At 38.2% G+C, this 17,262-nt stretch overlaps 1 protein-coding gene across 1 annotated transcript in view; it reads right to left on the bottom strand.

Moving 5' to 3' along the window:
• The window catches only part of LOC106907229 (zeta-sarcoglycan-like), a 206,551-nt gene that overhangs the window by 35,874 nt on the left and 153,415 nt on the right, over nt 1–17,262 (bottom strand). Inside the window, exon 6 of the mRNA XM_088009819.1 lies at nt 16,945–17,017. Coding sequence (XP_087865945.1) covers nt 16,945–17,017 — 73 coding nt within the window. The remainder of the gene's footprint in view (nt 1–16,944; nt 17,018–17,262) is intronic.

Below are 17,262 nucleotides of genomic sequence, written 5' to 3'. Positions count from 1 at the left end.
CTCCATCAGCTCCATCTCAGGACTTTGTGTTTACAAAACCACGTTGCTGATTTGATTTAAAATTCGCAGCGTTCATCTGTTTTAACACAATTTTTGACTGGAGAAATTCTAAGATTATGCTTCAGAATGTTTATTCCAAGTCTCTTGTGGTTCTTCCCGCTATGAAATGTAGTTGAGGAAATGCATAATGGCGGAGCGCACACAGAAGGGAAAAAAGTGAAGCAATTTCATGCCTTCGTGCCCCCAATGGAGTGCAAGACTGATCATTTAATCAGTAGCAAAAGACTAGCTTGACTACTCCACAACTTTAGCCATTTTACCCATTGTTCATTAAATTGTTGGGGTTTTTGAGAGAGAGAAAATTGACTAATAAATTGACTAATAAATTCTAAAAATTCAAATAGACAAAAAGCAGAGCACAAACTTTTTGATGAGTTTAATTACACCAACTACCCAATGATGAATGGCATTGGGTCCATATGAGCTGTTCATTTGGGTCATAATGACAAAGAAAACCAATGTTGTGCTGGACGAGTTTGAATTGAATCTCAGACTTTAACAATGACCCATTTTCTTGCTTGGACTCAAGTTTAATCTTCACAATTCTGGCGCAGACAATGATGTTATTGTGTGATGCCATACTCAGAGATTTTCGTCCAAAAAGAACTGCATATTATTAGTATGTTATTTGAATAAATAGAAGGAAGTCATTCACAGAATGTAATAAAAAATCTCAAGAACGAACACAGAATGTACAATACATTTGAGCAACTTTCTGATTTCTTATCTTCAGATAATCAAAAATACTGACCTAATCGATACACGATGATTAAGCATGTATATATATGCTTAATCATTTTACTGTCATTTTATACTTAAAATTCTTTAAGAACATTTTTTCTTTTTTCCCCTCCAATCCCCTTTCCTAAATTATGAAAAAAGTCAAATTAGCCCCAACTTATTTGTTGCACCTGTCAGTGGAGAGACAGACTTTGCTTTCACACCGTTTAAAAAAAAAAAAGATCTGCTTCCTGAAAGATTGCACATTTATGTAATTTTTTTTTTTTTAAGAAAAATAAGATAAAACAGTTTACATAGACAGTGGCTCATATTCTCCCTCTAGTGGACAGAAAGAAGATGCATAAGGGAAAAATGCTAGCAGACTGAGGCCATTCTGAACAACAAGAGTCTATTGAACAGGTATGACACACATTCTTCTGCAGAGCCAGCCGACGTACGATGAGCAACTTTGTTTCCTTCATTTCTCCGCCTCATTGCCTGCCCTCCTACAGCCATCCTATCAGTGTTTCTCTCATCCCTCCTGATCGAGCCCTACCTCCTGGGTGGATTCTCGCTGTGCTCACTCTGAGCAGGGAAAATAAAAACAGACACATAGTGGAGGGGAGGGAAAAATTCCCACAGCCTCCCACACTCTTTATTGACTTCATATGTGGCTGTTTTTCATGGTGTTCATAAAAGTCAGTGTAAATTCTGCACTCTTCCTGCATGAGCGGCTTCATTACATCTGAAAATTCAGAGTCCTAAGACATTATAACACGCTCCCATGTTAGAACTAGAAGTTCATTAATTCGATCTCCTTCCCGTTTTCCTTTTTTTTTTTAAACTTAATTCTTTTATTTTTCTACTACTCCTGCACCATGAAATTGTGTTATTAAATCAATAGCTAAAACTATTCTTTAAGAATAGTCTTTTATTTCAGTAGAAATAATGTCTTAAAATGGTGAAACCAACATTTGGAAAATTTAATTGAAAGCAAAATAAAAGTTTCTGTTCATAAATGTCTTGATTTGGACAGTTTAGGTGCTAAATGGCCCACATTATTATCCATGAAACTAATTCAAAATCTTAAGTTTCCTTAAGTAGAATTGTGATTCCTTTATTACTGGAGGGCATTGAACAGCACAATGTTACCAGTGAAACATTTTACAAATTGATTACGTGTCGATAACTATGGAGTCCCAAGATTAATTTATATGTAATTTAGGAGAATCAGTCATGTTCTTTTATTTATTGAAAGTACTGAAGGGTTTCCCCCAGAAAACATTCTAAGCCTGGTGCTCAGGGCATTAGGGCAGTCATTCATCCAGCTGGCCGCCATGTTTTTGAGTTAAAAAAATTTTTAAATTTGAAACTATCACCTGATCATTATGCGTTATTTCAAGACTGGAAGATTAATACCTGAACATCAACTTTAAAGTCTTAAAAAGGCAATAATAAAAAAAGAAACTAAAATAAACAATGCCAAGCCTGGTGGGGGCACAAGTAAAGCCTGGTGGCCCGCCAGGCTTACAATACACTGTGGGAAATCCTGGTGCTGCTTCTTTGCTTTGGTGAATCCATGCATGTTTATATTTAAGCGATATTGTGTCACACCCTTTCTAGGTGCGTGTGTGTTTTGTAATCTGCTGTGACTCTTTCTGCCTAGCAACCTCAAAGTATTTCTAATCGTCTTCATCCACACACAACAATTTGGTCCAGTCACAATCTGATATTAACAGCTGCTTTTTTCTTTTTCTTCTACTTCTTTTTTCTTTTTTTGTACAGTCAACACACATTCACTCATAACTCATGCTTATTTCCACAATAGTAACAGATGGGTGGCAATATGGCAAGCCTGTGGAATATTTACTTGTTGTTGTTTAGCCGAATTCCCTGCTCAAGATGTGTACAATGGCAAGTGATGATAAACAGCAGGTGATAAATAAAGATAAACAACAATCAGCAAAGAAAAAAACAATGCCTGAACCAGAGCACGCAGAGCTGCTGCAAGGCGAACAAAAAGCCACGTCTGCAACACCCTGTTGTAGAGCACTAATTATTTCTGGAAAGCATTAGGCACTCTGATAGAGCATTGATTACTGCTGGTGTGGGGCCTATTCACTGACACTGTGGCCCGGGTTATTTTGGTGAACCCAGAAAGTGCAGATGTCTTTGAAACACCTCATTAGGTGACCCTACAGGAAGGCACCGCGTTACACCTTGTTCAGTCAAGATTGTCATCATCCACAATGATACTAGTCCATATTTTTGGTTTTTGGGGGAAACTGCAAATATAATCAATTACAAGTCATTGATATTACAATGAACTACAAATGTCAAAGATGGAAGAAAAAAAAAGATTCTTCATAATGATTAACTATGATAATTGTCTATTTGTGGCCCTTTGTTACGAGACGAACATGTTTTTTGGTGTGAAAAGAACAAAAGCTAGTGGTGAAGGTAGTGCCTCGAGATGTCGCTGAACACTTTTAAAAAAAAGAAACATTATGTGGAAATATTGTGGCTCTTAAAGCTGCAGCATGTCATTTTTATATAAATAAAATTACTGTCATCATGTTGTGACAGTATAATATGAGACGGGAAATCTGTGGGAAGATCAAGTTTATCCACTTCCTCTGAGTTAGTACTCCCATCTGAAGATAAGGTCAAAAACAACCAATCAGAGCCAGGAGGAGGGCCTTAATGCTGCCACTCAACCTCATGTACTCGCTGCTAAATGTGCTAATGGCAGAGAAACAACTTATAGTTACTGGAAAACCATTTATCCACATGGGAGGCAATGCTAACTAGCCTTAGCATTCACAACAGGATCTGCTGACGGGGAGAAGCTACATCCTAGCAGAGAGCAGGGGGTGTCATGTTTGACAGTGCTGGGACCCGCCTACTGGCTCTGATTGGTTGCTTCTAGTTGGCACAGGAAGAAGGCAGAGGAGTTTTATTTTTTCACAGATTATCTGTCTTCAACTATACCATAATGGATAATGACACTTTTAAAAAAAATATGTCACACGTTGCAACTTTATGCCAGAAAGTTAAACTTGGTCACAATCAGGTTTTCCCAAATGATAACGACCCCAAGCTCACATTCGTGTGCCCGACTTAAAAACCTGTAGCAACTAACTGACTGACGCTGTTTGAAAATTACCTTTGGACAAAATGAGCAACAGAATTTTCAGCATCAGGGCCAGATGCCTTCAGCGTGACCAGAGCTGCAGTACCTGCTTTTCTGAAACCGTAAACATGCTGCATGCTGCTAATGTGATGGAATAGTGAATTTTGTAATGATACTCTACAACAACAGCCAACCTATTACGCATTTCACTGCATCTGAATTACATGTTATCGTGCGAGCTCAAAAGGTTTCTCGAATTTTATTATATATATATTTTGCCCCGTAAACAAAATAGGAAAGTACAGAAAATGTCAAACATAATTACATGGACACCCATCAGCTTAATCAAACAAAAAAAAAAAAGAAAAAAAAAAGGGGGGAACAGTTGAAAATCTTTTACATTACATAAACACCAATAACAGCAGCAACATTCGAGTTTCATGAATGCTTAGAAATTGTAAAGCGTTGGACTCTTTTTAAGATTTGTTTGTAATTAGTCTTGCATAGAACGAGGCTTATTTAGTTTTTTTATTTTTGCATTTAGAAGCGTAGCATAATGTGGCCTCATTGTACTAGCACAGCCTGAAATTCACTTTTTATACTGGCAGGATAGAGGGGCATTATTCATGAGCTTGATTATGGGCCTTATATTGTTTGACAAGCAGCTCTAATTTGTAGTCTTCTCTACCTTCCTAGTTGTTATTTTAGCTCTTTAAGAGACTCATTTTGTCTATTTACCTGTTGGGTTTGCTCTGCTTTATCTCTTCCACATAACACAGGCCTTAAAGGAAGAAAAAAAAGATTGTAAGCATGGAAATCTATTCAGGAAGAACTGGTACTAATTGTGAGATTAACTACAGATCTCATCACATTCTTACTTCACTTGATGACATTAATTACTGTTCCTTTTAATCTTCATTTGACATCACAGCTGCATCTCTGGCTATTTTTTTTTTGTCTTTTGGTTTTATGATCCACAACTTCTCCTGTTCTTGTTCTCAACAGCTGCATCCCTCTGCATTGAAAAAAAAACCTGAAATAGTAAAATTTAAATTGTATGATTCGCCATCATTTTTCTGCAAACCTTATGCTTTGTCTTTTTTCCACTCCTTTTTCCAAACCTTGTGCATCTTTTTGGTATAATGCATTTTATTTATCAGTTTGGTATATAAGCAGTGGCGCAAAAAGTGGCTATGCAGCACATGCAACGCATAGGGGCGCAGCACCAGAGGGGACGCCAAAACCCCGTCTGGAGGGGTTTTGGCGTCCCCTCTGGTTTTGGCGCCCCCTCCGATTATGTTTTCCCATACACTTCAGCGTGCCTTATGCTCCTTCACCTAACGCACATAATGAAGTAAATCTAGCGCGAGTTTCACACTTAACGTATCCTCGCCTCGGGGGGGTGGAGCGAGCGTATGTTTTCTACGCTGACGTTCCTTCCTTCGGAGGGGGAGGGTACGGGGGGGCGCCGATTTATGTTTTCGCATCCACCTGAATAATGTGCAGTTGCGCCACTGTATATAAGCATGTTTGTGGCGCTTTCTCTTCAACATTTTATGGCAAAATAACTTTTATGGAAATATTCAGAACATAAAGCAAACATCTGAGAAGTGTTCTCACAACCCAAAACTTTTATTTATTTTTTTTGTCTGTACGATTCAGGTTTAAAAATGAGGTACATCGCTCTGTCTTCAAGTGATTCTTCTTTAGCTTCTCCTTAGTTGCACTGGATCAGTGTGTTGGTCTCAGCGTTACATCCACTTTCCCCTGGATGTGATGAAGGAACACTATACCCTTAGTAGAAAAAGCCAACCACTCTGCATTGTTTTCATTAGGCTAGAGTGAACTTCAGTCAAAAGAAAAAGAAAAAAAAAAAGAAAAAAAGCTCTGCACATTTCCAAGATGTAAAAAGCAGCAAATGTGACTTTGAAAGGATGGAAATGTAATCATTTGCAGCTGTAAGTTTAAAGCTGGCTCCAGTTCCAGGAAAATGCCAGGAAATGCCTCTCCGTGTCCACTTTCGTAAAGTAACAAGAGTTTTTGATTGGTACATTTCCTCCAGCCTAATAAGTGTCACATCTGATTGACTCTCAGAACTTCGTAGCACTTATTTCCAGTGGTACGCCGTCGTTAAGAATGCTGCTTCCAAGCAACGCAGGGAAGTACAAACTTGAATTCAAATATGCTATGGATTGTTCCCATACCAAGGTTGCTTGTTAGTTGGCATGCTTTCCCTTTCTCTCCTCTTGTTCTCAATGATTCGCCTTTGTGTCCAATCAATAAGAGATGAAACGGGGCAGGGCTAATTGTCCTAGTTGTCCTTTTTGTGTTCCAGTGAAAAGAGAAGTGCATCGGAAATCCAAACACAAGACAGCAAACACTGAGATTATGTGCTTTTTGAACGGGTTTAATGGGGTTTTGCTCACACACTTTAGATTGGGGGGAAAACTGCTGTTTGAAAGTTGTCAATATATCTAAAATGAATCATGATAGGTTTCCAATATGTCGGCAAGGACGTAAAATAAAAGGATTTTGACCCACAATCAAACAAAGTTGCTATATATAAACACCAATGTAATGGTAGAATATTAGAGCACAAACAAGAGCGTAATGGAGACAAATCTGCTAGACGAGAGAAATTAAGAGAGAAACTTTAAAGTTGTGACCAACAAGTGAAAATGACCCTTGAAGCTCTGCAGGCTCTTCTACTGCCACACTTTAAAGATACTTTGACTCAAGCTGGGTTTTAATGACTTCCAAATATTTAGACAGTAGTGGACTTTGCTTTTTCTGTGTTCAAGGTAATCAGAGAAACATTACCTCCTTTCTACATACTTTGTCCCATTTAGTTTTGTTGTCTACAGTTTATCCTTTAAAGAATCGTTCTGTTGATGGCTGGTTACGTTGAAGATATTTTGAAAGCCATTTTAAGAAACTAGGTAGAAAATAGCTGTTCAATTTCATACATAAACAAATACAAATCCAAAATTACATTTTTGGAGATTAACATTATTCAATATAATCTACATTCTGAACCACAGTAATGTGTTGTTCATCCAGAGTTATAAATTCAGTCAACTGTAATCCTTTCTGTCCTTTTTGTTCCATCTTGGGAACTCTGCCTAGAGTTTCCTCCAAATTGACTTTTTTTATATATACTTTAGCTCAGTGAACTAATTGTATTCTGCCAAATATTTACATTTGTTTTAACTGTTCAGTAAATTGGTGGCACTGACTATAACTCCTTTTACTACAACAGTGTGAAATACCCTATTTGCAAAGTTGTAAGTGGCAAGAAAGTGAGATTTATTATCCGTACTTCCACAGTTCAAAACTGCAAACATCTTGGCAACAACAGTTGCCAAGTTACATCACCACATGTTGCAGCAACTGCATTAGCTGAAGCTGAATTCAGTCACAGCAATGTAACAACAGAGATCTGTAGTTGAGTGGAGTCATTTAATGCAATGCAAATCATTTAAAGATCTTTTCATCAGGATTTAATACTTTGGATTGGGCCTAAAATGTACAATAACATGTCTTGACTGACTGTGACTACTTGGTCAGCAGCGTCTCTCCACCGGTTTCATCCAGAGTCTCCATTGCAGTCAGCCGTTGCTCTGAGTGAAAGGCAGCAGCTGTCTTTACCAAACTACTGTTTCAGGTTTTAGCTCAGCTGCTTGTTGACCTTTGAAGAAATTCTAGAAAATCCAAAATCAGTTCCAGAGATGGTATGACAAACAGAGTGAGTAGAAGTAATCTTGCAACAAAATGTAAAAAACAAGAAAAAACAAAACAAAAACAAATGTCCACTAAGTGTTGGGAAAGCATTAGCAAAGGAATGTCAGTCAGAAAAACACACTTTGATTTGTAACTATTTCACAGTCAACTAATGAAAGTAAAAGAGTGAGGCAACTTCTCTCACTCTTACTTTCTTCTACAATATGACATGAATCACTCAGTGAATTGCATATTGTCACATACTGTGGCCTAGTTCAAGCATTGTCCTAGACAATTTTGAACTGTTAACGTCATTAGACACCTGACCTCTAACAGAAAGAGTAAAATATTTAAAATGAAAGAAGTAGCTATGAGAAACAATTACTAAGAGAATAATAGTAATTATTCTTTTTTTTCCAAGCCTGAAATTTTTTCAAGCCTGAAAAATGTGTCATTTTAACTAAATTATTCTACAAATAAACCTTCCCACCACCCCATCTAATTTTTTAGCGTACACTTTAGCTTTCTAACATACGAGCATAGCTAGCTCTATTAAAGCAGTGTGACGGAGAGTGGAAAGGGGCAAAGAGTACGAATTCTCCTCTGCTGCCCTGGCTGAACGCTAACTCTCTCTGAGGAGGCCTGACCTCCAGGTATTGATGGAGAGAGGGCGGCACACAGGGAGGGATGAGAAGATGAAAGAGGAGGTGATATCGATTGAAGAAGATAGTTCATCTCTGCTGTATGGCTTGTTCAGGAGGTGCTGAAGACCTCTAAACCAAACCAGAGTTATTGCATCGCCACAGCAGTTTGGTTGATTGGAACTTCTCTCACTCTTTTGCTTATTTCTCTGCCCTCTTAGTCCAATTGGTGCTCTGATGTTCGTACGTTTAACTACATAAAACTTGAATCTCACTAATAAAAACAAAAACATGTAATACAAGATGACAATACTGCTTAAAGGGACTGTATTATGCATTTTCCAGGTACACAGTGCTAATTTATATCACAATTAAGCAACTATGTCATAAAAATGCTTCATAAATCAAATATGACTTAAAAGAATAAGTCACAATTTAACACCTTGAATTTGAGCCTCTGTCTCTTTAAAAACTCCTGCTCTTTCTGAAACTCCGCCTTCAGGAAGTCGTCACATCACTTCTCTATAAACCCTTCAACGTTTTTACCAGCGTTGTACTGAGAAGTAGCTTATATGACGAGCAGAGATTTGCAGTTCCAGAAGGTGTTTGCTAATTGTTGTTTGCTAGTCTGAAGGAGCTGACTGGGGTTAGTCGTGGGAGAAGATTGCTTTGTGAGGTGGAAGCTGGGAATCTTGGAAACTGCAGCTCGAGGAGGAGCTTCGCCTCAAAGGCGGCTCTCAGTTCGCCCAGGCGTTTTGCACAGCTGACTGGTTGCCGTGGGAGATTAAAGGATTTCTTAAACATGCATGAAATAATCGGGGTATGTTTTCAATGAGGGAATAATATTCCAACATGATGTAAAGCTCAAAAACGTTTATTTTACATGGATGGATGAGAGATTGCTTTAAAATGCAGTAACAGAATCAAACAAGGTACTAAATTTGCCAAATTTTATAATCAGAAACAGATTTAAAGACTTTTTGTCTAACCTTGGACCCCCTTTGCTTTGGGCTTATTTTTTAAAACTACTAGCAGATTTGAAAAAATGAAAGTTGGACATTTTTATTCAGATTAAAGGCTGTTTTTCTAAAATGGCAGCACATCAATAAGAATAAATAAATGAATAAAGACTTAGAACAGCGGTAGCTATCAAAAATAAAATTGCGAAAAGAAAATGAGGAGTGATTCATATAAAGACAAATTTGTGTTAATATTTCTTCTCTTTAACAGTGAGTGACTCCGAAAGAAGAATAAAAATCAGGAATTTTCATCCACACATCATTCCTTGGTGTCTCAATAAAGAATAGCAATAAATTGTAATGTTTTTGTCTTTAATTTCATTTGTTAAACTGTGTTTAGTCTTGATTTGGATTTGATTAAGTTCTTGTTCGGGTTGACAAAAGCCCCGTGGGAACATGCAGGCTCTATTCATGTTTGTCAAGAGGATTTTTTATAAATATCTTGCCTGAAATTAGAAGAAACAAAATTGAACAATGAACTGCTTTAAACTTTAGTATCTGTTTTGTTCCTTTATTGCATCCCACAAACCTGACATTGGTTTGCTTCATGTTGATGAAGTTTGACTTCTTATTCAAGAATAATAATAAATAATAAAAATAAAAATACTGAAGATTTTTGCATGTGATGCGCCATATCCAAAAACTGCCCTGGATTTACAAATCACATTATATTTCTAAGAGCAGACGCAGAAAGAAAACACTGAAAGAAAAGAAGCACCGCAATTTTGAAAGGTGATTTCTGTAAAGCAATTTAGTTTGAGTGCCATTACACATCCGTAATTATTTATCTTCAAAGGCAGAATTCATTTGATGTTTTTTTTGTTCTTAATCTGTTTCTGCAGTGAAGTGCTTTCCGCTTCAACAAACCAGGTTTGTTTTCATGACTCTCTATTAGAAACCAGCAGAAGTTTGGAAGATCTTGCATATTTGAAACAACAAAAGCCAAAACACTCGAGGCTGATGCAACATTTCCATCCATGTAATTCTCCGTTTTCATTGCGTTTGTTCTTCTCGACAGAAAGACGCAACTAGTCAACATTATCCTCTCTCTTCAGTGTTATTTAGTCAGTCATTTGCTAAAGGGAGATGTCTGAAAGAAATGCAAAGCACAGCACTTTTTCTAAAGCAATTACACTCTGCTAAAATGCTTCAAGAGTTAAGAAAACAAAACATATGAGCCTTAACATGGATTCTGGATGGTTTCATTAGCTTTTGTTAGGTCATTGCTGCTCTGTTCTCCCTTGTCTACTGATACGTGAACCTAATTCCTGGTCTCTGTGTTGTTGTCTTATTTACTAGCTTCAGTCCCATCAAAAAATAAAATAAAATAATCCCTCATTGGTCATTCTGACCTACATACTTTTTCTTTGCTTTAAAAACAAAAAACAAAAAAGAAAAAAAAAAGAGTTGAACTGTATTTTGTTCTTAGTTTCCAAATTCCCTAGAATATATTTTCCCCAAGCATTGTTGAACTACAAATTTATTTTTAGCTCGTTTCATACAGTGTTTCTGCATCGAGACGAAGGGTGCAAAAGTCAGGAGTGAGTACGGTCCTTTAGCTGCGTGCTTTGTTCGTTTCAATTTCTTTTTCTACGCTGTGCATTTTTCCAGCTCAGTGTTCTCCGTTTGGTCTCCCGTCCTGCAGGAGCCACGTCCGACATCCAGCAGGCTGGAGTGAGTCGCGGCTCGTCACCGCCGTGCAGAGAGGCTACATATCGTGGCATGAAATTGAAGTTGTTGCCAGTGTTGTGCAATTTCACAAGCGCTGGTTTGAAATTTAGTCGACCCATGTTAAAATGAATTCATGCTCATACACCGCCGCCTAAACGCCGCTTAGACATTCCCAAGGCCGCGGCCGTCTACTGCCAGGTTGTGTATGTGGGCGATTGTGTGCTTTCCTCTTTACGTGAAAACTGAAGTGTTGAGTGAAACTTGCTCCATGAGCACATATTCACCTTCAAAACACCACAAGATTGATGTAAAGGTCATCGTTTTGATTAATCACCTCAGCTGACAAACCAGTCAGGAAGGCAAATGAAAGACATCTGTGTTATGCCAGCAACATATCTGTACAGTGACCTGAGAGAAAGCCTAGGCTTCATGCATAACCTCTACTCATTTAGACGGAGAATAACAAAGGTCTTAGATAATAGAAGTTCAATTTAATAATAAGGAGGAGTGAACTCTTCGGTCAGTTGCCTGCTATGCTCCTGGTCTCCTCAGAGCGAGTCAGAGAAACGCTGGTTCAGAAGCCGAACGCGACAGATGCAGTTTGGGACTTTGAACTCAAACCGAATGACCAGAGATACAACCAGTGAGCCGTTTCCATTTTACTGACAGCCTACAGTCACTGCGGTGTTTAATCAACAAAATCCAAAAAGGCCAGTCAGATGCAAAATGGAGCACAGTGAAGCAGTCTGCTTGAGAGCTGAAGAGATGCTGCCCCTACATTGAAAAGCCAGTATTTTGAAAAGTGCTGCACAAATTTGATTCCCAGTACACAGTAATAAGTTTTATATCCTGTTTCCCCCTCAATCAAACTTCTTACTCACAACATCGCCTGTTTTCCCTGTCTGAGTCTAATGATTAATATATTTTAAAGGGCATGTTTGTTTCCAGAGACTTCATAATCCATTTGATTTGTTTTTGGTTTTATGTGTTTTGGATATTTAAAACGTCTCTCAGTTCCAGTGTAAAATGTACTTTAGAGATTAGTTTATTGGTCTTAGAGAGTGTGTGCTGGCATTGTTATGCCATTTTTATGCAATTAGTTTACAATGGTCTGAAAACGACAATATTATCGATTATCGTAATAATTTCTGGGGCAATTAACCGGCCAGCCAAATTTGTTATGACAGGCCTATCTATCTATCTATCTATCTATCTATCTATCTATCTATCTATCTATCTATCTATCTATCTATCTATCTATCTATCTGATTAAATAGTAACTTGACAAGCATTTAGCACAAGGCTGGGAGGAAAGCCTTGTGCAGACCCTGGATAGAGATCAAATGTAGCTCGAAACATTTTATCAGGCCACATTTCTGTTCATCTTCCTTTCTTAGGAGAGACAAACAGAAAACAAACACTGACAAGATGAGGTCCAAGATAGGAATTTAACTCGAACAGCTCAGTCTAGACTCCACTCTCCAGGAGGCTCTTCACCTTCAATCATGTAAGTAAAACGTCCATTATGCAGCTAAAAAAAACCTCACCGGTTTATAGGAACCAAATAAAAGTGAAGGTGGGTCAGTGATAAAAGTAGTTTGAACAAGTCGAAAGTGAATGAACCTTCGATGATACAAGATATTTAAACTCCACCATCTTTACTTCATCCTGTGATTCACGTGTGCACCTCTTCTTTCAATGCTTCCAGCTCCCCCCTGTCCGTACGCCACTGATAACCTGTTGGACAGCTCATTAGTTTTAAATGGGTTTCAGTCCACTCATTACATGTCCCATTTGGCTTCACTGCATAACACTCAACTTTTCTTAATAAGAGGGATAAAGCAGAGCAGTGGGAGCCGTTTGCAGCGCTGGGAGGGACGTCAAGCAGGTGTAGACAGAACGGCAGTGACAACATGCAGCGCCGACACGAACAGGCGGAACAGAAAGTCATCCGTGTGTGAATGGGTGAATGACAACACACGTCGAAAGGTGACCGGGAACGTGTTCGATAAATTTAAAACTATTTATTTTCATATCGACTAAAAACTCTGAAAAGACACTTGTATTTTAGTAGAATACACAAAACAAAGCAATTACGGGAACTCTTTGGGAATCTGACAAATACTTCCGTGGCGCTGAAAGAGAAGATAACTTTTATGCAGATTTCTTTACTTTTTGATGATGTTTTTAACCTCATTATGGTGTTTTTGCCTCATTGTATTGTTTTTAGATGAGGACTCAGCAGATGAGTCCTCAGGCGCTTTCTGAGCTCACAGAATAGGAGTGGAAGCAGAGCTGGCCCAAGGTTGATCGGGGCCTTGAGCCAGAATATTATTCAGGAGGCGACTTCCTGTTAAAATCATCACCACCGTCAGCAGCGTTTCAGCACAGATTCGATGGAGAAAGAGCCGAGTTTAACTGGCCGACCTTTGCAGCAATCACTGAAAATTGGTTATAATTTGCTGAGGTGCATTTGAGGACAAACTCAAACACAAAGATTAAACTCATAGCATCAGACTGATTTTTGTGTTCCCATAGCTACAAACCGTATTAGATTATTCTTTGCACTTTGCATCAAACTTACCAAGTTCTTTAAATCTTAAACTCAAAATTTAAAACCTCATGCTGAAAACTTTTTTTTTTTGACAGTTTTGTTAATATTCTCATTCTCAATGAAGAAATGGTGAAATTACAGCTCTATTGTCTGTGTTAAAATTTAAACACTTATGAGGGGCCCCCCTCTGAGTCGGTTCATTTATGTAAAATAAAGAGTTTCAGATAATAGGGGCCATGATTGTATTACCTTTATTTTTAGCATTGATTTAGGAAATCAGAAGAGATCAACTATGTGAAGGTGTGATGTGTGAACACTTGAGTTTATTCAGAAGCTTAGCACTTCAGAGAAGTTTTATTAAACTACCAATGCAAGAGGAATCAAATTTGGAAATTATTTATGTCCAGTTACACAAGTCGGTTTATCGAAAATGATTTTACTAATAAAAATGGGTAAAACTTTAGAGCTTTGGTTTAAATAGTGCATTGCCATTAAAATCCAGTTGCAAATTTTATTTGTAATACTTTTGCTATCTTGAAATAAGACCCTTTTCTCTCTCTCCAGAGTTTCTCAGTGAAATTTCAAAGGCCTTAGAGAAAGCATCAGCAGGCCTCAGTAACCTTCCTTCCTGTTTCTTAAGAACCGCAGCAGGAACATTTGGACTTTGTTTTATTCTTCAGTCAATCTGGTTTCAGGTGAACACACCACTTTCACTGCTTCTACAGAAGTTTGAAATTACTCTGTGGACGCTTTGAATGCCAAGGTCTGATCTGATGATCGTTTTGAAAGACTTGTCAAAACCAATTTACTCTGAGGATCACGCCCTGTTACGCCACAGGCTTTCTCATGTCGGCCTCACAGACAGAGCCACCCGGCGGCTTTTCAAATCATCTTTCTTGTTGTAAAACTGCCTCGCTGCTCCTGTTTTCTTAGCAATTTGAGGCAGAATGGCCTGATGCGTTTCTCCAGCTCCACACTGATGTTGTTGGTTGTCTGGAAACGACTAACAGCTGCTCTGGTTTCTGATCATCTGCAGCTGGACTCTTTAATCCCAATAACTGAGGACCAGATGTCCTGCAATGTTTAAATGTTTCCCTGGTCCGACTCACCTGAGTCAGATGACTGAATTAACAGAACCTGCAGCTATAACAGAATTTAATTGTTATTGAGATAATTCAGCTGTGGAAACAGTCAAGAGCCCACTGCACTGAACCTCATTGAAAACCTCCTGGTTATTCCACCAATTATTGATTTCTGATCTCTTCCAGTGTTATTGTTTTATTTGCATCTTTTCAGTTATTTTGACCATTTCTCAATTTCTGCAAATAAATACTACATTTTTGCTTGGATTTTCAGAGACATGAAGCCAGTAGTTCATAGAATAAAACAAAAAACAATGTTGATTTTACTCAAACATAGCCCAACAAAGAATAAAATCAGAGAAATTGATTGAGTGGTTTCTACATTTTTTCCAGAGCTGCATGTTACAGACACTGACTGAACGGTTCTTCCTGTTCTAAGGTTTTATTGCTGCTGCTGTTTGTTTAAACTTTCACTTTTCTTCTGACTCTTGAGTACATATGTGGTTCTGCATTCACTGTGTTTTCATTAAAACTTATTCATGAGAAATAAAATTGTAATCACTGGAAATAAAAGCTGGAACCATAAGTTTAATTTCCGAAAGACCAAGTGTAGGGTAACTGAACCAACAAAAGATCTCTGATAGGATTACATTTAACTGCATCGATCCAAGTCTTTTAAAAACAGAGAAAAACAAAATTGTACAAAAACATTTCGACCAAAAAAAAAGAAAAGTATGATACGTTTGTTGGGTTCGGGAAATCCACTTTCTACGCATTTGATAATTTGGAAGAGTGCAAAACTTAAAGTTGTTTTTTTTTTTAACAACAGTCTGATACATTTGGTTTGCTGACATACGATGTGATTATATGTAAAAGCAGAATACTTCACACATAATAATACGCCATGCACAGCTTTCACTTGGCAAACACACACATCACACACTTTATTTATGCCAACAGCTGGTCCCAAACTTCACTTTAATATTCATTATCAGAAAACTGTCCTGGTCGTCTTGTTTCCTGCTTCAGCAGCACATCGGTTTCGCTGAAGCAACTGACTTCACTTCTCTCTCTCTCTCCCTCTCTCTCTCGTCTTCTCACTTCCTTCTCTTTTGACAGTCCTTATCACCTCCTGCCCCAGTCCTGCTTCTGCCGCTATCACTCTTGTTGAGTGTCAGATTTCAGTGTCACTCCTTTCTGTCTCCACTCTCCAGCCTTTTTTTTTACCCACTACCCACCAGAGAACATTTAAAGTACCTCGGTTTCTCTCCCACATTTTAACTCTTGCAGAGCCTCTGCAGTGTTTCTTTATATTCCTTCTGTAAAATGATTTTTTTCACTCCATTGTGGGAGAATCTCTTAACAACATGTTCTCTCAACCAAGATTAGTCACGTCATAAATTCAGGGAGGCTTTGGTTGAGTCACATCTACATCCTACAGGGATTTCCATGGGGACTGTAAATGTGGCCTGACTGACCACAATTATGAAAATGTTTTAATAACATGTAATAAAAGTAAAACGATTGGTCCCCATCATTACCATGATATTATTAGATAATTTTTCTTCTTTAAAAGTCCTTAACTCTCACCACTAATGTTTTTTTTTTTTTTTTACACATTTATTAAAACTGTCTATATGTTGTGGCAGTACAGTATGAGACAGATAGCCTGTGAAAAACAATGAGCTCCTCTGCCTCCTCCCTGCTTAGTCAGAAAACAACCAATCGGAGCCAACACACACATGACGAGTGTCAATCACACCCGTGTACGTGCTGCAGCTGCGTTAACGGCAGAGAAGCAACTTAACGTTACAGAAAAACTGTTTATCCGTGTCATCGTCGAGGGCCGTGGTAGCTAGCTAACTAGCCACAGGCTCTGCTGACGGGGGAGGAAATTTAGTGCAGTAGAGTACACAGGGGAGGGTGTGAGCAGCGCATACATGAGGATGAGTGACAGCGCTAATAAGCAAGTCATTAGTACCTCAAGATTTCAAAGTCTCAGTTTTTTTCACCCATGACTTAAACGTTGAAATTGAAATCTAAACTTGTCACGATGTAAAGTTGATGCACAACATTAACACCTTAACAGCAGATGGGTCAATTCCACTTAGTGCACATACCTGCCAGAACATTACATTTCTGTATTCAATTTTATTTTTAATGAGTGCAATGCAATATTCAAGTTTTCTGAGAAACTGTATTTGGAGTTTCATTAGGTGATAATCAGTTAAATAAACACTTTAAAAAATGTCCAATTGTGTGTGAGTTTCACAGTTTTATTTGTCGAATTACTGAACTACATTAACATTTCCATGACACAAATACAGATAGTTGAAGTACTTACTTCAGGTCCTGAAATGGCTCTGCCCTGACATGTGAAGTCTCGACAGAATGGCTGAAAACCACTCCTTCATCCCCTGGAGAGAGGAGACAAGGGTCACAACCAAAAACACCTTATTTTGACATCAAATGACACCAACTTCATCATAAAGTCTTTGCTCTGTGGAGGTCACGCTTTTCGGAAATGTCGTCTCATTTCGCATCTCCAGTAAAACCTGGCCCTGTGGTAATTTCAGGAGCAGTGTGAAGAAATGGAGATCAAATCCTGGAAAGTTTATTTCAGTTAAACATTTTTCCAAATCGGTGCTGATGCAGACAGGAT

This window comes from Poecilia mexicana, unplaced genomic scaffold, assembly GCF_051168715.1.
Source record: "Poecilia mexicana isolate PSO_F unplaced genomic scaffold, ASM5116871v1 scaffold_2, whole genome shotgun sequence".
Lineage (NCBI taxonomy): Eukaryota > Metazoa > Chordata > Actinopteri > Cyprinodontiformes > Poeciliidae > Poecilia > Poecilia mexicana.
Note: the sequence above shows the minus strand (reverse complement) of the source record. Positions and strands in the feature narration are given on the sequence as shown.